The following is a 21,221-nucleotide window of genomic DNA, read 5'->3' as shown; positions in this document are numbered from 1 at the left end:
TCTACAGTTTGCACCTAATTGGGTCTGGGAGGAGGGGGTGATCAATGATGCTCATGGTATAACATTCCCGGTGGTTTCATCTACCCTCATTCTCTTTTGGATATGCAAAGGCTCCATGTCGTCCATCTTTCTCTTCAAATCGACGTCCATGGCCTCTCCTGGGTTGTCCTCAAAGGATTTTCCGGCAGAATAACGAGAGTCGCCGACAACGGTTGACGAAGGGGGAGAGTTGGCAGGAGGTGAATGTACAGAAGAAAGATGTAATTGGGGGGCAGTTGCCTTGGAGGTTGAGGCACGTCGAGCCCCCTTTTTGTTCGCGCCGTTGGCGCTGGAGTCGTGATTGTAGTTACATGGGAGCGACCTCCGCGCACAGCTGGAACAGGCTGGATGCGCTCCGTCGCACTTCGTCTTACGCGCTAGATAGGATGATTGGATCAGTCCCAAACAACATGCAAGGTTTAAAAAACTAACCCCTGCAGAAGTTGCACGCCACCACTTTCGGACCGGTGCTGGCAGCGGGACGATTGCTCCTCCCAGGAACAGTGGACGCGCGTTTTCGCTGAGCAGCTTGTTGCTCTGAGGCTGGTCTAATCGGCGGGAGCGGGGGAGCGCTCATCGCAGCCGTGGGGGAGGTCTCGGGAAGCGACAGAGTTGCGATATGGGGTAACTCGTTGTCCTTGAACAGCGAACGTCCATCGGAAGTTCCTGAACTTCCTGTTGCTATACCAGACTTAGGCCTAAGAGCTTCGCGGGGTTCTGATGGGCCAGCGATGGCAGAAAAGCCATCTAGCATTGGTCGCTTGTCAACGACGTTGGAGCTCCTGCGAGACAATGGCTGGGAAACAATCTCGGGGGAAACCGAAGGATCGTTGTCTTCGGCAGATCGGTCTTCGCCACTCATCTCAGATTCACTATCCTCCTTGGGTGGACGGTGGGGGTTGCGCCGTTTGCTAGTTTGTGGCATGTAATCGCAAAGGTTGGACCGCTTGACACATTGGCTACAAGCAGGACGTCCACCATCGCATTTGAGTTTTCGGGCTAGAGAGCGTCCTGAGTATTGAATCCGCAAGGGAGGGCGGAGTCTACATACATCGACAGAAGTTGCAAGCCACTGTGATCTTCTTAGTCCTCTGCTTGGAGGACCCTGTTGTTCAGGGTTAGTACAAATTTATCTGAGTCAATATACGACGCATGGACTTACTACCAGACGCTGTCTTGCCTTGAAGCTGGGATGAAGAAGCACCATCTGTCATCGGACGGGAAAGTGGCGGCCCACGCAGATCCGCCCCAGGAAGGACATCGCGGGCCATAGGAAGAGGGGGATGTCGGACAGAGCCATGACCTGACTGTGTCTCGATAGTTAAAACAGGGCGAGGAGCATGCGCAAGAGGTACAGAAGTACGCGGGACTGCTTGTTGTAGGGCATGGGGGTGAAGCTGGTGGTTAGCAGAATGGTGCTGAAGCAAGTATTCGTTTCTAAACTTTTCAAAAAGATATTCTCGAGTATATTTCTGCAGCGTCTGGGCGAGGGTAAATTTTAATGGTGACGTTAAAAGTTGGACAACGGGGAATACCTACCTCCATGTGATGAAATATAGCAGTGCGGAGAGGCATGAAGTCACTATGAACGGGATCCAGAACATCCATAGATCCCCACCGATAGCTTCTGATGAATTTGCCGCGCGTCAGTTTAGAAGCAGTGTGACGAAGAACCAAAGGAGCATATTGCTGTACGAGCTCGTGACGTGATAGGGGCACTCTAGCTACACCATCGCTATGCGAGTAGATGTCGGGTGAGATAAGGGCGTATGGGAGTTTGAGAGACGTTACTGCTGGGGAATTCGGAGGCGAAGCACGGCCATGCGGAGAAGTCTTATTCGCATGACCACTATAACCATTCACCATGTCACCCTTGACAGGGTGCGTAGATTCAGCCGCGTCTTTACGGTGCTGGAACTGCGCATGGGTGTCCATATCGAAGATTCCGAAGCCAATGCCGGCTTCCGCGAGATCTCGGCGGACAGCCATTTTGACGGCCGCAAGGCGGTCGTTGGTAAGCGTGTCTGCGCGTGCTATTACAGGGAGCACATTGACTCTAGCAGAAAGCCGCCTGATGGTGTTAATTTCGCTAATGGGAAGGGAAGGGCGGCATAGGAGTGGATTGTTGCTGACAGGGGGCTCGAGGATGACGGGCTCCGGCTCTGTGACAGAGAAGCTACTGCCCCGAGCACGGGTGACGAGAGGAGCAGGAGGTCCTGGTACAGAAGGTGGAACAATCACGTCGGGATCCAAGAAGTATATACACCTGGTCCGTGGGTCAGTTCACAGTGACGCGGCGACTAAGCGCCCATGTCAGCAACGCACAAATGGATGTTGTTGTCACCCGTTGGGGATCTCCAGTCCTACCCCGAAAAATTGAGGTTCAATATGGCATAGGAGTGGAGTCTGGGCAAACTTACGTCCTCGATGCCATCGGCGAATCTAGACTCGACATGCCTGAGTATCTCATGGATAGCCCGCTCGGTGGCAGCTTCATCCTCGAACGTTAAAGAGGGTGTATCCACGAGCGTGAGAGTAAGGACCTGAGGAGTGCTATTTTGGTCAATATCATGGTCGATATTGATGGATGCGGTGCGTATGTGGGATGTATGACCGCTGCAACCCTGCACGAACTTTGCGACGGAGGCGAGCTGGTCTTTGGTGGCGGTAGAAGATATTTCACTGGTGTCCAAGAGAAGACGGAGAAAGGAAGTCTTGCCGGTGCGCTGACCAGCGACCATAACTGTATAGCCACTGAAGTCGTTTAAGCCATTTGAGTGAGAATCATGGCCGTTGCCAACTGTTCCGGGGACAAGAGTGTTAGAAGGATATGAGTGAGTGGCCCCTGGGACGGACTGAACGGAAGGGGGGATTGTGATACGGTCGTCGTCATCGTTCATGATGCGTTGTTCGCCATTGTCGACGACGAGCGGCATCGTGAGTATGACAGACGAATCGAATGTCCGTTCGGGGGAGACAGAGTGAGGGTTTGCCCGCGAGGTGAGGCAAGCGCGGGGATGATAAACACCGAAATTCCAGAAAAGAGGGAAGCTAACGGAGCCGAGCCTGAAATCTACATGCACCGAACCAATCGGGTTCATTACACCTAGGTTTTATTCCTCCGACTTGAATTGAATCCATCCAATTTATTTTGAATTTTCTATTCAATAATTTCATTTATTTATTACCGAGTATATCATAGAAATAAATGATAACATTATAATAAGATAGGTTATCAGAGGCTATCTGGAGCTGAGAAAATTAAATCCCAGGTTATCACAGCACCAGGATTGAATCAAGGAAATAGGGTACGGCGGATATGGCTCAGCCACGGAAAAGAGGGTGATTCCGAAACAACATTCGCATCTAGACTTCATTTCTCGTCAACAGAACGTGAGAGCCCATTCAAAAAAGACGCTCACCAAGAAAAGAGCGTAGCAACGATAAACAGGTATCCGATCTCCAGAATACGTAACAAGCAGTGCGCCGCCGGGTCATCATCCCGTCAACACCGTGGACAGTTGTGGGTGTCGATCCTGCATCGCACGACATTAAGAACACTGAACGTCCTCGAGTCCTTTTAATTAGTTACCTCCTCGTCTGTATCACCAGGAGGTAATGATGTATGTCCAGACTCCGCTGACCGGCTGTCTTCTTCGTCTCGTCCCCAGCCTGGTCTCAAACCCTCCACTCCTCCTTGTTCAAACACACCGCTCGTAAACTGATAGTGTGCTATCGCTTCTGCTCCTTCCCGATGCAAGTTCGAAGCAATTGGCCGATCAGCGTAGGGCGGCGGCGCATAAACGGCCTCCAGCTCGGATAAGCGGAGGTGACTGTGACCTGGTAACATCATCGGTGGCTCAAATACATGCCGATCTGGGAGTGCTGCAGCTGAAGGCTGTTCGGACCCTTCCCTATCAGCTTCACTTGCGGCTGCTTTAGAACTTTTCCTCCCCTTTCGACCTTTCCCTTCTGATTTCTTGGTCCGCGAGCCTTTCGGTGCTTTTCCAGGGCCACGACGTCTGGGGTGATCCTTATATTCACAATTCAGCTTTCGTGTGAAGCAATTCGCGCAGGAAGGTTTGCTCCCATCACATCGCAGCTTCCGCCCTGTAAAGTTAGGAGGCAATTTAATGTCAATCGGAGTTCAAGTTCTCGAGCAATCCTTGCAAAGGTACCCACTCACCTCGGCAAAAATCACACGCAACGTAGATCTTACTTCCAGCTTTGGTCTTCCTTTCGTCCTGAGTGTCTGATCGCTTTCTCTTACCTCGCCTAGACGCACTCGCACTGTCGGTAGGTCTGTCGTTACTGGACTCTCTCCCCTCTACTGATCCCTCTGTAGGCAAGATTTTCTGTGTCTTGTCAAGTACACCGAACGGGGGCGATTGCAGCCCTCTGTCGGAGTACTCTTGCCTGAGAGGCCGCGTCAAATCACCAAATGAAGGGAGAGAATACGAGGATGCCCGTTGAATCGGGCGATCACTTGGCAATGCTCCTGGTGCGTGTCGACTACTGGAGGACCCAGAGCGACTACCCGTGTCCCATGGCCGAGAAGGAAGCGAGTGATGTCGTATGGTATTTGGTTCAAGGTGATGCGAAGGCTGTTGTAGGCGACGAGAATCGTCATATGCTTCAGGGAAAATTCAGAATTTACAGTATTTTTCAAACATAATCAAGGACTCACAGTGAGGGGCACTGTACAGCCTGGGGCTACTTGCACGACTGCTGAAAAAAGGCGCAACGGGCACTGGTCTTGGCTGTGAAGTCGAGTATCTACCGATCTCTTGTGCATCATCGAGGGACAAGTCGTACGTCGGCCCAAAGTTTTTGTCGTCATCTCCCTCTCGACTGCCTCCTGGCGCGCGACTGCCACCTCCCGGCCTGCGGGCCCTGTGGGGCAATGATGAAGGCCCTGCCCCGCCGCCTTGAAAAGTGTTCGGTGAAGGCACATAATATTGATATTGATTGGGAAGGAGTGGGGGGTACGTATAGGAATGATACTGATAGTGGAAGGGTGGCTCGCTGCCTGGAAGGTGCGCGAAGCCAGCGGCAGCACCTCCGTTTCGGGTACTATATCCACTTTCTTCTATGTCTGGTGAGACTAATCTGTGCGATGACTCCCCTCGTGATCCATGACTGTTTGGAAAGGTCGCAGGAGTCAACGACGATATAAATTTGGAGGCCTGTCGCTGGACGGGATGTTTGTCTTGAACACTCGATGACGCCTCATCGGAGGGCCCATCTAGATCGTTGGGACGTATTATGTGTGCGTGTAATGTTTCTGGGAGCGAACTTGATAGCTTATCATCTCTGTCTTCCATACCTCTCTCTGTCGCAATCTAGGCGGAACGTAAACTTGTGAAAGTCTGGAGGGAGCGTTGGGGCAACGGTAATGGTCGCTTCTTTCAGCAGCGCTCGAATTGTTGAGAAATGATGATGTTGCTGAGAGCCATTAGCGAGATGTCCTCTAATGGCGAGAACGTTGAGAACGCTGGTCGATGTTCTGTGAGGAGCTCGCTAAATGCAACGAAGGGAAGACGGACACAGAAACGAAAAAAAATCCGCTGGAATAAGTTTACATCCGCTATGGCATGGCTCAGACAGATTTTTTTGAGGCGAATGGCGGAACAACTGGCGCGATGATCCAGATAATGCACATATTCGTACCGGTGTCTAAATTCCAGGAAAATTTTGTCCCTCCCCCCCTTTGGAAACTTGTGATATACGCAGACCTGATCAGTGTCAGATCGCCAACACACCGCCAAGGAATAGGCTAATAGCGCCGCGTTCAACTCCGGAGTCAAACATGCAAGTTTGACTCGCCATTGGCGGGAGCTTACAATGACCCTAACTCTATCATGATTTTTCAGTATCGAGGGGATGACCAAAGTGAAACATGATCGGCGGGGAGGCTGCCTTTCCGTATTTGTACAAAGCGGACCTGCTTACTGGTAGGCCACAAAGTCTAATATCGCGATAGCGTCTTCGAGGGGGTGCCTGGCATGAACTCACTGCGCAGTCGTTGACCTAGCACTAGTTCACGACAGTCACTGATTCAACTGCCCGAGATGAAGATTCAAATTCAACTTCCGTGGAGACGGTCCGAAAAAAAAACTTTATGAAAAGCACATGCATACTTTGTCCACGGAACTATGATCCAGAACCTAAGTAAAAAACATCCGAGACATAACAGCACTACATGAACATCTCGATTGAAATCGTCGTTCTTGGTTGCTAAAAGGCAGTGTCGCTGTCAGAGGCAGGCAGTGGCATGTTACGGCATCCCCCATGACTCTCGCTGTAACCTGCCAAATCGGGAGGGGGGGTCAATATTTTTTTATTTGAACTTCTTTGATCGAGAACAGTTTCAGCAGGTGCGGACGATGCATTCGAGACTCTCAGCAAGCAGGAGCCTCGCAAGGCAAACGAGGTCACTGTGGTCATCTCCTGCAAGATGCGAGGACAAGCCCATCATGAACCGCTACAGCAGGACTGTCACCCAACCAAAAGACCAAGGTGCAAGCCAAGTGAGTCATTTGAGTCGGGCAAAGAATGTGGAGAACCTCATGTTCGTAGGCTATGCTGTACGCCACTGAAGGTATCAAAACTGATGATGACTTCCAAAAAGCTATGGTTGGTGTCGCTAGTGTCTGGTGAGTGTTGAGTCAATCAAATCCTTTTCGGCCATTCCGTTGACTACGGTTCAGGTATGAGGGCAATCCGTAAGGAAGGACGTGTACCATAAATAGATTTTCTGGCTAAGATGTTGCTTTCAGATGCAACCGACACTTGCTTGGCTTGGGGCAGGAAATCAAGGGTTCCCTGGTCGAGTCCGGCCTCATTGGCTACCAGTTTGGTACAGTCGGTGTTAGCGATGGGATTAGCATGGGCACGGCGGGAATGTCATATTCTCTGCAGTCGCGCGACCTTATTGCAGATCAGGTAGAGACAGCCGCTGGCGGACACTGGTTGGATGGAATGGTTGTGGTACCGGGGTGTGACAAGAATATGCCGGGTGTGCTGATGGCTCGTGAGTGAGATGCTTGTTCAGATCCACTATATGCACTAACATATTATCATACTCGTATAGTTGGACGACTCAACCGTCCAGGTCTTATGGTGTATGGAGGCACCATCCGCGCGGGCTCATGCGCGGGTCAGCCTCAGCTGGATCTCGTTTCCGCATTCCAGGCGTACGGACAATACCTACAAGACAGAAAGACACCAGAAGCAGAAGCCCTCAGGTATGAGACAGTGCGACATGCATGCCCTGGCCCAGGCGCTTGTGGAGGCGTTAGTACCACTACACCTGACTCAGTGGTGGTTTGTTGACATATTGACAGATGTACACGGCGAACACCATGGCCAGTGCAGCTGAGGCCCTTGGAATGACCCTCCCTGGGTCTTCGTCGTATCCAGCCGAGTCTCAAGAGAAACACGATGAATGTAAGACAGTTGGTGCTGCCATGCGAAATCTCATCGAGAAAAACATTCTGCCCCGCGATATCATGACGCGTTCGGCATTCGAGAACGCTATGGTGTGCAACGCCTTTACAATGTCTTACGGCCACTGATGTCAAGTTACAGGTTCTCACCATGATCCTAGGAGGTTCGACGAATGCCGTGCTACATCTCATTGCTATGGCACACGCCGTAGGAATTAAGCTTACCATTGACGATTTCGCACGAGTGTCGGAGTCAACACCCTTCCTCGCTGACATCAAGCCAAGCGGCAAGTATGTCATGGAGGACATCTACAAAATTGGAGGCATACCTAGTCAGTGATTTGACCATCACGGCGATCTCCGCATTCACGATATGTTTTCCAACTACAGAGATACTTCATTTCTTGATGAAAAACAATTTCATTGACGGTAACAACATCACCGTCACTGGCGCTACTCTAGGCGAGAACCTCGAGCGTTGGGTACACAAGCATGGGGAACTCTCCGCTAGTCAGGACGTGATCCGTCCCCTCGATAACCCCATTAAAGCTACTGGACACATCAGGTTCGGCATTTCTATCTTTCACTAGCTGTCTATTTATCTCAAACAACCCCAGAATTTTGCGTGGTAATTTGGCTCCTGGAGGTGCTGTTGCCAAGATTACCGGCAAGGAAGGTCTTGGGTTTACCGGAAAAGCTCGCACCTTCGACTCAGAAGAGGCCTTTGTTTCCGCCGTCGAGTCTGGCTCAATCAAAAAGGGCGAAAAAACAGTCGTCGTCATGCGCTACCTCGGCCCTAAGGGTGGCCCTGGTAAGTGAAATGATGTCTTTGACCCGAGCGGTAATATTAATGCACGGGCTATGCAGGTATGCGTGAGATGCTGAAGCCCACCAGCTTGATTATGGGTGCCGGCCTTGGTAAGGACGTCGCGTGTGTCACAGACGGACGATTTAGCGGAGGGTTTGTGCCATTCCCGCTGATAACTTATACCACACTGATGGGTCATCTACCAGATCTCATGGGTTCTGCATAGGTCACGTCGTCCCTGAAGCCCAGGTCGGTGGACCTATTGCGCTTGTAGAGGACGGCGACACCATTTCTGTCGATGCTGTGGCAAACACCATGGAACTACATATCTCTCCTGAGGAAATAGAACGCCGTCGGAAAGCCTGGGTTGCCCCACCAATCAAGGTCACCCAAGGAACGCTCTACAAGTATGTTAAAATGGTCGAGGATGCCAGCCATGGGTGCATCACCGATGGTTAAGCTCGGTTATATTCTATATCCAGTATTCAATGAAAAATATAAATCAACCGAAGATAAAAGCACACTAAGGGGCCTTTAGTGTCCTCGCGAGCTTTTTATTTTGCGCTTCTTCTCTGCCTTGGGTATTTTGGTTTTCCGTTTCTCACGTGCTTCGGTTTTGACGGCTTTTTTGCGCTCCTGAGTGAAGATCAGTAATATGTTTAGTCCCTGATAGAGCGATCCTCGCCTTTTTAGCCTCCCGATCTTCGTGCCTGTGGCCCCTAGGTGTGCGAGAGTCAAAGACATCCTTCTGGGCCGCCCCAGATTCTTCACTCCCTTCTTCCTCACTATCGCTCGTGTACTCGCCTTCGTCAGCGAGGTCCCCATCTTTCTCCGATGATCCCTCGCCCTTGAAGTGCACATGTAGTCTGACTTCGCCTTCCTGGCTTACAGCAGAGGTGGGATGCATCAAACCTATGGTTTCTGCATAAATCAGGTTTTTCCCATCACCCTTCGTCAGAACCTCCACGTCGCGTTCAGGGTCGTATACCTCATTAAGCGTGCGGGGGATGTATGACTGAAGGAAAATGTTGTCTTCATGAGTAGCTGATGTGTTCAATGGGGAGGTGGTTGTGTTGTTGCTTCCGTTCATAGGTGGGGCGCTTTGTTCTTCTTCTTCGGCTTCTGTTAACCATTGGTTCAACGTGGACCCCTCGTCCCGCCCCTCCTCGACTACGTGCACCCTCGTGATGAAGTCGAAGCATCGCCTCAAACCGAGGCACTTCACCCCAAACCTTTCAAAAAAGTCCTCGATATTCTTGATATCACTCCTTAGGAAGTCGAACGCGCTGGGGTGATCGTGTTCTACGGATTGTGAGACGTCGATAATGTAGAGATGTCCACCGTGAAAGAGAATATTGTATTCGGAAAGATCGGCATGAACAAGTTTGCAAGTGTGATACATTTTCCGCATATTGAGGATGAGCTCTTCGTACAATGCCGGGTATGATGCAGAGGGGATGTCGGCGTCCTTTAAGCGAGGAGATGCCCTGGCATCCAAGCGATGGATGAGCGATGGAAGAGACTTCAGCGTGACGAAAAAATATTACCAGCCCTTCTCATCACCAAGAAAACCCATTACCAAGATGTTTTCCCTGACCTCGATGGGCTCGGGGCATGGTATCCCGGCAGACACGAGTCTCTTAAGATTGCGCATTTCCTTCTCGGCCCACAGACGCACCATTTTGCGCGGATTGCGTCTACTATAGCCACGCCTAAAGCGATACTCGCCTGTCACATAGCGATCACGGTCCTTGAACACAAGGATCGATGTCTTGTATATTTTGAGGGCAAGATGCGTGGAGGTGGGGGTGAGAGCATGATAAACATTTGCCTAAACGCTCCTGTAGGCAAATACGCCGAGATGGATACAAATAACCTCACCTCCTTTCCGGTGCTAACACATCCATTCACTTCCTGGATGAGTCCTCGTCCGATCATCTTGAAAAGGATAATCCGAGTGCGGGGATCAAGTACTTGCTCAGATGTGGCACGATCTGACTTGTCCTTCGCATTTGCATATGAACTAGGACCTTTTCTGTTCACGCTGGCACCCATGACGTACGGTTGATCAATTTTAGCGATACGAGATGAGTACTTGGAGAGAGCAGCCAGTTGATCAGCAGTTTTGTCCTTTGCATGCGCAGAAACCGCACTGCGCGGCTTGTTTACCGCAGGGAGAGGTGCAACGACAGCTGCGCGATTGATGGAGGATGTGATTCCCTGTGCGTTTCCAGTGCGCACAGCGACATGCTGCCGAAGCCGGTTATATTGTTTGGTAAAATCTAGGAAGATCAGCCATCGGTCGTCGTAAGGGTGAATATAACTCACCCCGCTCTGCGACCTCCCAATCTTCATCGTCTGCTCTGACATCTTCAAAGTCATCTTCGTTTAGCTCGTCTCCATCATCATCTTCTGAGCTCTCGTCAGACCATTGAAGAAGGCGTTCATCGTCAATGAAGTATCCGCCTACGCGTGGATCTTGCTGGTCATCCACGGCTCGGACAGCGGTCTCCGAAGGAGCATCGTCGAACTGCCCCTCTACGATGGCCGACTGGTTTTCTGCAGACATGCCGCGGATTGAAGTAATCTACCCCAGTAAAGTTTAAGTGGCAGGGGCTGATAAGATAAAACTGTGACTCACGTGATTCACTTGAACTTGACAATGCCTTGCGTTGCTTGCTCTTGCGCACTGCGCAGCCAATTCGTTCGTTCAACCTGTCAAAGACAACGTCCCACATCGAATTCTTAACATGGATGCTCTCCGGCGAAGGAACCCATTCAAATACTCCTCTGAACTATCTGAACTACATGACACGCACGTCCTGGATGAACAAGGTGATGCAGGCAAACGTTTTCATTGGGGCACCAGATATGCTAATTTCGTGAACTGCAGAACAAAGTGAACTTATTGACAACATTAAAAATTTGAATGCAGCATCGAATAACCAGAACCGCATTGCGTTGCAGATTACGCTTGCACTGTCTTGTTTACTGTGAGCACAACAATGCACCAGTGATACAGGGCCAACGATTATTGTCAGGCATATCATTTACATCTTCTCCGACTACAGCAGTCCACTAGTTGTTGTTTTTCCACCAGCTGGCAGACCAGAGCCTCCACTCTATCTAAGTCCTGTTCTGACACTCCTCGCGATCATCCTTCATGCAAACGCTGCTTTGCTCACTCACCCCCGGAATTTGTTTCTTGCTAAACGGCAAATAACGCCTCTTGCTTATAACGTCGCATTCGGGCTTTCGGCGATTTCTCCTACAATTTCAATTTTGAGCGGGAAAACGTGGCAGACCACAGCATGGTGGTGTACCGCCGCTTTTCTGACCTGGATCGTATATGCATCAAATAAGTGGATTGTGCAGGAGCAACAAAGCATATCCGAGCTCGAAAGAATGAAGTATATATCTGCTGGGGCGTAAATTGATCAAGTGTCAGTAAATATACTGGCTGTTAGTGGTTTCTTGGTACTAGCTGACTATTGATTTCACCAGTCTTGATATGCCTGCGTACCGTGTTTTTATACGTCATCAATTGCTATCGCAATACATTGATGTCAGACAATCAGTGGTTGGGCTGGGACCGAGCGTTAGCTCGTTTCGAACGCTGGCGAGATTGCCGCCGGGTGGGCGGGAAAACTCGACATGCAAGCTGATTGAATGACTGCTATGGGTTATGCTCTATTCGTGACGGTCCACTATTTCGTGAGTCACTTACTCACAGATTGCAGTTCAATGACATGCTGTTAAATTTAATGTCTGATGTCAGCAGCCAAGGCGGGGACACCAATTCGTGATTTTTGCTGCTGTCATACTGAAAACACGATCTCCACCATTTCTCAACGGATTTGTTTCATTTCACTTGGAATATGCTAGTATAGTATGTAGAATATACTCATGGTGAAGTAGTTAACTTACTGACTAAGGGTCTGTTCGGTCACGATTTTTTGCGCTGTCTAGCACAAGAGGTGTGCATTCGGCGAAAGCCGAACACGAGGTCCTACAGGCACCTAGTACCAAACTGGTGCCAGGGGTCCATATTTCAGCCGCTTTCGAGAAAACAACAGGTTTGCATGAGTTTTTGCACAGTGGGCGCAGAACCCATCAAAATCGTACCATATCTTGATAAAGTTGCTTTATATTAGTCTATAGAACAGTTCCACATACATCGTTTGTTGATTTTAAGCTTCGAAACATGAAATGTGCCCGAACATTTGAAGAACATCAAACTTTGCAGATCAATTGCAGATTTCCTAATTGATACATGACGCAAACGATCGACCGACATGTTCTTGCAGTCGCAAAGACACATTTCTCCTTGCCAAATACCATCACTGTACACTATGACACACTTGGATTATACCATCATGAACTTTTACCAGCACACTGCGCAGGCCCACAGTAATCATCACACACATTACCATATCACGTCATCCCAGGAACCTGTGTCAGACGACAATGAGGCACTTGAATTAAATTTCCCAAGCCATTGTCCTGGCGCTAATTTGCATATCGCTTATGATCTCGACTCGAGCCAACATTCTTTTCATTTTAATCACACAGCACGTTCTTCTTTGCCTTTAAGCCTCACCTCCAGCAGCTCTCAAAGCCAACCTACTATTTCTACATCTCTTGATCCAGCAGAAGAAAGAAAACTCGTCGAAGAAGCAACTTGCACTTCTTATCTCAAACTTTATCAGCACCGTGCTCTCAAAACACGAATAAGTGAATCGAAGACTTGGGAGATACAGTGTCCCGATCAAGGCTGTTGGGTGAAAACTGGTATCCGCACTCATATCGAGCTTACGACTCGAGGTCAATTTATGGCACTCGAGAAGCACCATGGGTCACAAACTTGTGGTCCCAAGCGCAAGTTGCAGAAGACCGTACAAGTGTCTATGAAAATTTCACACTTAACACTTAACACTGCATTCCATCCCACTCGAGTCTCGCAAAATTCTTCGTAAGTCAATCCTTAATTTAATCGACTGTTTACTGATGAACTACAGCTAGGAATTGGAATCACTTACTCTTGTCAAATCTGCCTCATGCCCTGGTCTTGCCCTGCACGACTGGCCAATGCAACCTGGGCTTCCCGTCGGAGCTAACTTCCCATGGTTACGCACACAAGAGGGCCCAGACCAACTACCTTTCCACTTTAACCTCATCGACGGTATGCTATATGCCTGATCACCAATTTGCACCCACGATGCAGATGGTGAGCCATCCTGCATCCCCTGTCGACAACTGCAGCCCCGTATCAACAGTCTCGCTCAACTAGCAAAGGATCGCAATCATTACACTCGTCATGGGATTCTCACTCCCGTTCAGCTCCTCGAAGTCATAACCGAATGGAATACAAGTGTCAATTCACTCAACTTACAGGTATGTTTTTCACATTTCTCAATGTATCAATCACTCACATGCCCACGTTAGAGTCTTAACGATGACCGCAAAATCAAGCGCTTATTATCCCAACTAGAAGATCATACCTCACTCGTTATGGCTCTCTCGCAATGTGATGTCCCTTGGCTATGGAATCTATTGCAAATGGCTCTCAAGAATGGCGCTAGTGTCCATACAATCCTTCACTTAATTGAAGATGCTATTGAATGAGGATATCGGCCACGAGGCCATAGCAAAGATTCCATTGATCTCGCAATCCTTATCCACCACCTTGGTGGACGAAACCTTCTTTACGCACTGAGTCAGCGACTTCCGATTCCTTCATTATGGACATTGTCTCATCACGCATCATTCATCAAAATTGCACCAGTCATCGGATGTATCACAACTTCCGTTATTCAACAAAATATTGAATCAGTCATTCTCGCTACACTATCCCCTACCGAAACTCGAATGCGTGGTGTTAGCCTTCTCATTGATGAGACCGCACAGGAAGAAGCTGCAGTCTTCCTTCCACAGTCAAACTGTGTGGGAGGACTTTGCTGGACCCATGCAAATCTCGTGGACGTCTCGCTCAATAACTATCAATCTGCACTTAATATAGCTGCTGCCCTGAAATCAGGGAAGGTGCACTTGGGCAAGGAAATCACTGTTGTCGGTGCCCATATATTTGGAGAGGAAGGTCTTTATCCTATACTTGCTGCACCAACATGTAAATCAGAAGGCGCACCGGAAATGGAGTTCATCCTCAATACAATAATTGAAGCATGGTCTAGCAGCGACGCAGCAAACAGAGTTGGGCCAGTATGGTCAGTCGCTACCGATGGCGATGCAACACGGCGCAAGGCTGGTCACAAGACCTTCGTTTGGACACCTCTCACTGTTACATCCCCACTATATGGCATTCTCTCGAACCTTCCCGGACTCAACTTGCTCACAGGCGACCAAGCTTTTATGCTTGATTTTTATTACAAGCATATCTACAAATGTACATGTTCCTCCTTTGTTTTATTTATTTTCACTTAGCACTATGTGTTTGCAGGGATCTCTACCTTGATGTGTTCACGCAGCGGCATGTTCCTTAATAACGGGCGGTGCATCAACATGTCTATGCTGCAACACTATCTAGTGTGGATTGATGGTATTGATGAAGCACGAGCCCAGAAGCTGCTTTACCCAGATGATCCACAAGACGTTCCACGTGCAGTGGAGCTGATGTCCGCTGTTATCAAGCTCGCTGCTGTTGATCCGACAAAACCTCCATTTACTCCTCTGGGTGCCCAAGCAAGTGTGGATTTAATTGCCGATTTTGATGCGATCAGGCTTCTCGGGACATTAATCCACCATATTCTCAATCTGTTCATCAATGCCTCTCTTTCACTATCGGAGCAAGTCGTCCACCTCAGCTGTTTTTCTCACCTGCTCTATGCTTGTTATCGAAGCCAACGACGTGCCCTAATGCCCAACCAACTATACTATGATATGCAAACCCTCACCAAGAATGCCATCTTTTGTATTGCGAAGCAGCAGAAGCTTGACGCTTCTGCATCATTCTCGCTGCTTGATTTAGGGGACGATGTGCTAGAACTTCAATTTGCGTTTCTTCGCATGTGCGGAGGGCACAACAGTGTGGTGACATATCGCCAGGCTCTTGATCATCTGGGTGCAGCACGCGACATAGGAGGAGTTTACGCTCGGAATCCTGACCTCACCCATGGCCATTGGTGTCTCAATCTCAAATGTGCAGATGGTGTAGACCACATTAGCAGTTCGATGTGGGTCGGCGACATGGTCACTGGACATTGTGATCTCCCACATTCCTGGTGTGAAGGCAGAGATAAAGCCATCGACATCCTCAAGCACTCACAGATCTCTTGCTCGTGCTATGAATTCAATACCCTCTTTGCTCATAATTCCGGAATGGACTTGTTGTGTGTCTTCGGGGAGGGAAAGTACCCGAGTGTTGATGACAATGACGAAGAAGATCGCTCCCTTCTGATGCAGGTTCCTCAAGACGTTCACCATGACATCCTCACAACAGATTCTGTGCAGCAGTCTAATGCTGCTGCAGAGGACCAGGGCAATGACGAGGAGGATACAGTTACCTTTGAAGAACTCGTTGACCAAGAACTTGACCCTACTCATGTTGACAACCCTGCACTTGACGATGACGAGCCTGAGTACAATTCAAATGTTGAACCTTCAGCTTCTGCACCTCCCAAAGGCCCTGGAATTCATCCTCAGGACTACGTGTGGTGCAAGAAAAAATGGGTCCATAAGCAAAGCATCTGCCGACTCATCATCACACCCAATTTTACACCTAAGTCGCAAGTGCAGTTGCTTCGCGTTCGAGGTTTCACGTCCGTTAACAAGAAGGTCAACGATGCTGAAGTTGGCAATGTTCTATGCGGCAGTTATTTCATTACGGGCGACCTCTTCATTACACTTATGCGCACCCCCAACAAAATCATGACCCTCGCCCTGGTTCGTGCTACTGTGATATCTGAAAATGGTGTTCCTCGTGCACGTATCAACTCGGCCACATTGACATCACCTCGCAGTAATGTAAAGGTCACTGGCGAGGTTCTCATCATTCTGCCCTCAACTTCCAATCATCCAATGACAGATTCCTCATTGCAGTGGATCTGGAATGGTTCGTATCTCAAGCATGTGTCTCCTGTGCCTGGGACAGACCGGACGACTCTCAAAGTTTTCACCGTGTCTATTGCAGGCCACTTGTTAAAGACCATAAATCCTACCATCATTGACGCTTTCGAACACCTCACCCATGATCAAGCTGCAGAAGTAAACTCCAAGGGTACAACATGGGCATTGAGTGAAGATGCACTACACCTCGCCATCTTGCTCCTTTGGAAAGAGATTATGGATTCGAACACTCCCGTGAATGTGCTTCCTGTGCTCAGCTTTGAAAGCGCGCATTTTCCATATTGTGCTCACAATGGTATGTATCTGTTGATTAGGTTTATCGTCGTGACTAACAAACATTTATTCAAGGCTCGGTGGCATTGGTGTGTAATGCTGGGACCGAGTTGTTGATGGCATCAGGACGAGGTAAAACAGTCACGAGCAAATGCCCTCTATGTGATGAATCAACAAAGGATCTTCGCTCGCATATGGGCATTCACATTCTCCGCACGTCTCGAATATCCCAGAGGTCCTCATTAACCAGCTCGGTGGAAAGCTCCCTTGTGGGTTTTGTGGGCAATCAGACAACCCCGACTGTGCGGTGACCATCAAAAAGACCGCTCGCAAGACAGAAGTGGAGTGTAAATGTCCTCACAAGGAATCTTATCAGTATGGCAGTGCGAACAAGGGTTCAGACAATCGACCTTGTCGCAACGTGCCAATCGTGTGCAAACTTTGTGTTCACAAGAATCGGGACACTGACTGGCGGTACAACTTTGAAGCTCATATTGATCAAGAGCATCTGAATATGCCCACCCAGCCCGGCCCCATGGTCGTCATCTCCCGTTTGCCATTTGGGAGTCTCACATTGCTCTTACTGGCGCAGAAGAAAGGAAAGCCGGTGTTCCTCTTCGGCCACCATTCCTGCTCGTTGTTGAGAAGGAGAATGCTCCCCTTGCATCAGGGTCGAGTCGTATTCAGAAGCGGAAGTCCGATGGCCAGACATTTGCTTCTGCTGCATCTTTGGTGAAGAGAGTTCGACTCGGACATTGAGTTTGCTTTGATTTTTTTACTACCACCAGTTTCAACTTAAGCACGCTATCGCTCATGGACTCTGTTGTTATGTTTGCGGTTTTCACTATGCTTTCACTATGCTTTCACTATGCCCTTGCTACGTTAAGCTAGTCTGTACGTTCTCGCACCACTTGCACTCATGTACCATCAGCGGTTTCCTGGGTCCTTCATTCTTTGATCATGTTCAATCATTTTGAATTTCTAACTGTCAAAACATGACTACCTTAGGAAGGTTGCGCTGTTACATATCACAGTCACGGTACTACTACTACGGTCAAAAATTCAACGACCTAGTGTCCAGAGCCTTTACTTCGCACACCTCTTGGTCTAGCATTCAAAATTTTGAATTTACAAAGATTTGTCATTGTCAGGCAAACTGAGTCTGAACACCTGTTTGTAGCAGACTTATGCATAACAATGGCTGATTAGACACGAGTTGTTATGTATGGTTGATGCTTATCCCTTGTCATTATACATAATGCCCTCGAGGCCATCAGTCTCCCAATGTTTCTGAATCTGGATCTGATCTGATCTCGATAATCGAGGCCGCTGATTTCTATTGCGAGCCAAGTCTTCTGATGTGGTTCCTGGATCTAGGAGAAACACCAAATTTGAATTGACATATACATACATGGAAGTACAGTACTGGTGCACGAACAGCGCAAGAGACATTGAGCCTATAACTGTACCTCTGCAGTTGCGGAGAACTCTATCACGACCCACATGTTGTTGAAGGCTATCTGTAAGTTTCTCCGAAGAGATGCTTGGCATTTGGCATAAGCTTTGATGCCCTCACTCACAGCATCAGGTAAACCTGTTCTTCGCCCTGCCTGCTCATCCCACCATGTAGCATGCCACAAGAGGAATTCTCTGACACACCACATCTCCTCCAGTAAAAGCTGCACTTCTTCTGTCCAGTGGTGCACACATGCTCTGGCTTTACACCACTCAATGCATAGCACTGACAACAGGATTAAAATACATCAGAAAGAAATGGGGAACAGCTCACCATCTGCAAGAACCTCCCCGGTTGCTGAGATGCCCTGCATCTTCCAGATCCAAGAAAGAGTCTGGTTGCCTTTGGATTGACCTGCCTCGCCTTCTGACATTCTGTGCATGTGAGCTGGCTCCAGTATTGGAAAGATGGTCTGCAAGCCATCCTCTGCAAGTGTTCCGCATAGATAGTTTAATGTGGTTCATGTGTGATGGTACCTTTCAACAGCCTCTGTGACATTGCGCTCAACCCTTCCTAACACGGCAGTGGTGCATGTGTTGAATCACTGACCCTGGATATTGACATTCTTGAATTTATACAGGTGGGTACAAAGAAGGAGATGCAGGCGGAGGTTGCTCAACACATCAAATGCTTGCACACGGCGCAGTTCCCATTCGAACCGGCAAAGTCATTTGTCATAGATAGCATCTGGTGTATGTTCCTTGAGCTGAGAAGGGAGGAATAATCTGATTTGACATGCCTTCTCCTCAATCAATGTGTCAGTGTGAGAAAGTAATCTTGAGTAGTCTGTAGAAAGAGACTACTGTTCCAGATGAGTGCAAGTGTGTTTGCTCGTCCCAAGGGGATTGCTACTGAGAGATACTCTACGCGATAAGGCAAAGGAATCAAGCCTGCGGGCTTATGATCTTATGCAATCCGCTATGGATACGGAACAGAAGAACTTGTAAAATAGGCAGAGTCTGATGTGAGGATGGATAACTCGGAGCAGATGCCTAGCGGTACAGCTATGAGTCTACGAGGTTTCTAGGTGTCAAGGTGGCAAGGTCTCGAGGTCTCGATGTAACAAGCTACCGGTAGTATTCTGCGGTACGGACAAGGAGTGCAAAGTACGGAAAGTGAGAGCACAAAGGGGTCCGTGCTGTGATCCATGGAGCGGAAGACTAAGGGGACTTAAGATCACACAAACTTAGACACAAAGTCCAAGGGAGTAGAAGGAAGTAGTATTCTCAGAGGTTAGCATGACTATTTAACATGATCCATAGAAACTCAGAATGTCCTAAGCATAGCAGTAAGCACAGGTGAGTCCATAGCGGGATAATATGTAAGTAATGACAAGCGGCCTTGTGCATGGGAACGCACATGTAATACGGACTGTGGGTGATCAGAATGACAAGAAAAGACTAATGACACACCAATGGGGATGGATGGACATGGGTAGGACGAGGATGGATAGAACCCGAGAGAACACACTGATGTCCCCAACAGAGCATGTATCTGTATGGTGTGCATGGGGACAGATGTTGACGAAAGTCAGCGGATGACCACGGGAATGATACCTGACTAGGTGGACTCCAGATCATGTATAATCATCCATTGTGAGGCCAGGGGACGGATGGTTCTTACATCAGTACTTTGGGCAGTTCTGATGGGGGCAACAGAGCACATGTACAGAACCTGAACTTGACACCACTGATTGACCTTGCGCTGCAGTACGTTCATGTGATCTTGCAGCTTTGAACACTGAAAATCAGTCGCATGGTCATGAAGCGCTGAAAGGTCTTGTAGAAGTCGATGTCTGGGGAATGGTTTGTTAATGGATTGACCAAGGTGGGTGATGTTACGCTGAAAGTGTAGACTTAGGTAAGAGCTTCATACTAAGTCTCTGCTGAGACAAAGATAATGTGAAGGTTCGTTATCGTTATCTTTGGTGTCAGGACTTGGTGACAATAGTCATCAAGTGATGACGAGGCTAATGGTATCAATTGAGTATCAGACACTAAGACGAAGAGTCTTTAGTGAAGTGGTATACAAGAGCGATCTTCATCAGGAAAAGCCCTTTGGCTATATAGAACTATATGACAGGACTTCAACTTTAGGGAACTTTCAGAGCAATTATAGATTATGAATAGATTATGAATAGTTGGCATAATCTATAATTGCTCTGAAAGTTCCCTAAAGTTGAAGTCCTGTCATATAGTTCTATAAAAATTTACCAAGGTGGTTAAGGAGAATAAGTAGAATCAAGTAGGCGGCTAAGGAGAATAAGCAGAATTGAGTAAGTGGAAATTGGCTAAGGAAAATTAAGGAAACATCAGTCATATTATTTGCGTGCCTGAACTTTCTTGAACACACCACTTTGTAGTTTCTTGCTTATAACTCATTAGGATCTTAACTAAAAAATGTCATGAGACTATGGAAAGACTACCCTTGACAAGGGCTATAACTTTGATTTTCTTCCAAAAAATTCATAAGGTCTACCATAGTCACTCCTTGTCAAAATCCTAATGGTAGTAGTCAAATGTGCGAAAATTTTGCTAAGTCTTTCCCCTAATGAGTTGCCTTAACTATTGTGGGAATTTGTGCAGGATGCTGCACAAATTCCCACGGTTGACTTTTACCGTGTAAGTGTAAGTTCTCTCAACCGTTGTCATGCATGGTATGCAGTCCATACCATGACATGTGTGCTATACAAAAGATAAGGAAGGTATAATGAACTGTACTCTACCATATCACCAAGTGATTCTATCATTTTTCATTGATTCATCAGTCTGTTTTTCTGAAGCCTCGTTTCTCGTGTTTCATTTCTCCTATTATACACGGGGATTTCTATGTATTTCTATTTTGTTCTGTGACCTTCCATTTCTTTCTATTTTTTCTTGGCTTATTCATCAGACTTTCTCACTAGCTGACTGATCATGTTTGTAATCAGGTCATGTGACTGGGAAATAAGGTGATTTGTAAGGATTCAGCCTGACTCATCGTGTTTTGTCACTGATTCGTCATGGTTTGTAAGACTTGCAACTGTATTTATAATCTTCTTAGTAAACAGGATGAC

At 48.1% G+C, this 21,221-nt stretch overlaps 8 protein-coding genes across 8 annotated transcripts; 4 read left to right on the top strand and 4 right to left on the bottom strand.

Moving 5' to 3' along the window:
- Positions 1-51: 51 nt before the first annotated feature.
- Positions 52-2,780, bottom strand: DEU56DRAFT_872500 (uncharacterized protein; the record flags this gene model as incomplete). The annotated part of the gene is made up of 7 exons (XM_041355789.1): positions 52-416; positions 472-1,038; positions 1,091-1,144; positions 1,202-1,520; positions 1,579-2,305; positions 2,365-2,402; positions 2,460-2,780. The coding sequence occupies 7 exons, from the start codon at positions 2,778-2,780 to the stop codon at positions 52-54; spliced, it is 2,391 nt and encodes a 796-aa protein (XP_041205896.1).
- Positions 2,781-3,199: 419 nt separating this feature from the next.
- DEU56DRAFT_817203 (uncharacterized protein) lies at positions 3,200-5,840 on the bottom strand. Its single transcript, XM_041353904.1, has 6 exons — positions 5,586-5,840; positions 4,727-5,533; positions 4,226-4,672; positions 3,632-4,149; positions 3,462-3,575; positions 3,200-3,410 (listed from the first exon to the last, which is right to left on the bottom strand). Exons 2-5 carry the CDS (start codon positions 5,361-5,363, stop codon positions 3,537-3,539), a joined length of 1,641 nt encoding a protein of 546 aa, XP_041205895.1. The 5' UTR covers positions 5,364-5,533; positions 5,586-5,840; the 3' UTR covers positions 3,200-3,410; positions 3,462-3,536.
- Positions 5,841-6,425: 585 nt separating this feature from the next.
- On the top strand, positions 6,426-8,754 carry DEU56DRAFT_741355 (dihydroxy-acid/6-phosphogluconate dehydratase; the record flags this gene model as incomplete). Its single annotated transcript, XM_041348872.1, has 11 exons — positions 6,426-6,569; positions 6,619-6,695; positions 6,750-6,764; positions 6,819-7,072; positions 7,133-7,335; positions 7,386-7,580; positions 7,630-7,819; positions 7,878-8,052; positions 8,105-8,298; positions 8,355-8,448; positions 8,502-8,754. 11 exons carry the CDS (start codon positions 6,426-6,428, stop codon positions 8,752-8,754), a joined length of 1,794 nt encoding a protein of 597 aa, XP_041205894.1.
- A 75-nt stretch (positions 8,755-8,829) lies between these two features.
- DEU56DRAFT_956629 (RIO1-domain-containing protein) lies at positions 8,830-10,928 on the bottom strand (the record flags this gene model as incomplete). Its single annotated transcript, XM_041359249.1, has 5 exons — positions 10,624-10,928; positions 10,177-10,577; positions 9,843-10,126; positions 9,038-9,782; positions 8,830-8,931 (listed from the first exon to the last, which is right to left on the bottom strand). The coding sequence occupies exons 1-5, from the start codon at positions 10,862-10,864 to the stop codon at positions 8,830-8,832; spliced, it is 1,773 nt and encodes a 590-aa protein (XP_041205893.1). The 5' UTR covers positions 10,865-10,928.
- Positions 10,929-11,045: 117 nt separating this feature from the next.
- DEU56DRAFT_741347 (uncharacterized protein) lies at positions 11,046-11,727 on the top strand (the record flags this gene model as incomplete). Its single annotated transcript, XM_041348871.1, has 3 exons — positions 11,046-11,130; positions 11,189-11,288; positions 11,337-11,727. The coding sequence occupies 3 exons, from the start codon at positions 11,046-11,048 to the stop codon at positions 11,725-11,727; spliced, it is 576 nt and encodes a 191-aa protein (XP_041205892.1).
- Positions 11,728-12,671: 944 nt separating this feature from the next.
- DEU56DRAFT_915173 (uncharacterized protein) lies at positions 12,672-13,920 on the top strand (the record flags this gene model as incomplete). The annotated part of the gene is made up of 4 exons (XM_041357710.1): positions 12,672-13,267; positions 13,318-13,477; positions 13,558-13,689; positions 13,741-13,920. 4 exons carry the CDS (start codon positions 12,672-12,674, stop codon positions 13,918-13,920), a joined length of 1,068 nt encoding a protein of 355 aa, XP_041205891.1.
- A 243-nt stretch (positions 13,921-14,163) lies between these two features.
- On the top strand, positions 14,164-17,409 carry DEU56DRAFT_915172 (uncharacterized protein; the record flags this gene model as incomplete). The annotated part of the gene is made up of 5 exons (XM_041357709.1): positions 14,164-14,698; positions 14,753-16,672; positions 16,726-16,782; positions 16,830-17,201; positions 17,243-17,409. The coding sequence occupies 5 exons, from the start codon at positions 14,164-14,166 to the stop codon at positions 17,407-17,409; spliced, it is 3,051 nt and encodes a 1,016-aa protein (XP_041205890.1).
- A 698-nt stretch (positions 17,410-18,107) lies between these two features.
- DEU56DRAFT_915171 (uncharacterized protein) lies at positions 18,108-18,539 on the bottom strand (the record flags this gene model as incomplete). Its single annotated transcript, XM_041357708.1, has 2 exons — positions 18,108-18,391; positions 18,440-18,539. The coding sequence occupies 2 exons, from the start codon at positions 18,537-18,539 to the stop codon at positions 18,108-18,110; spliced, it is 384 nt and encodes a 127-aa protein (XP_041205889.1).
- Between the last annotated feature and the right edge of the window lie 2,682 nt (positions 18,540-21,221).

Source organism: Suillus clintonianus (assembly GCF_016758775.1).
Source record: "Suillus clintonianus strain FC179 chromosome Unknown DEU56scaffold_64, whole genome shotgun sequence".
NCBI lineage: Eukaryota > Fungi > Basidiomycota > Agaricomycetes > Boletales > Suillaceae > Suillus > Suillus clintonianus.
This window is presented reverse-complemented; position numbering and strand designations above follow the sequence as displayed.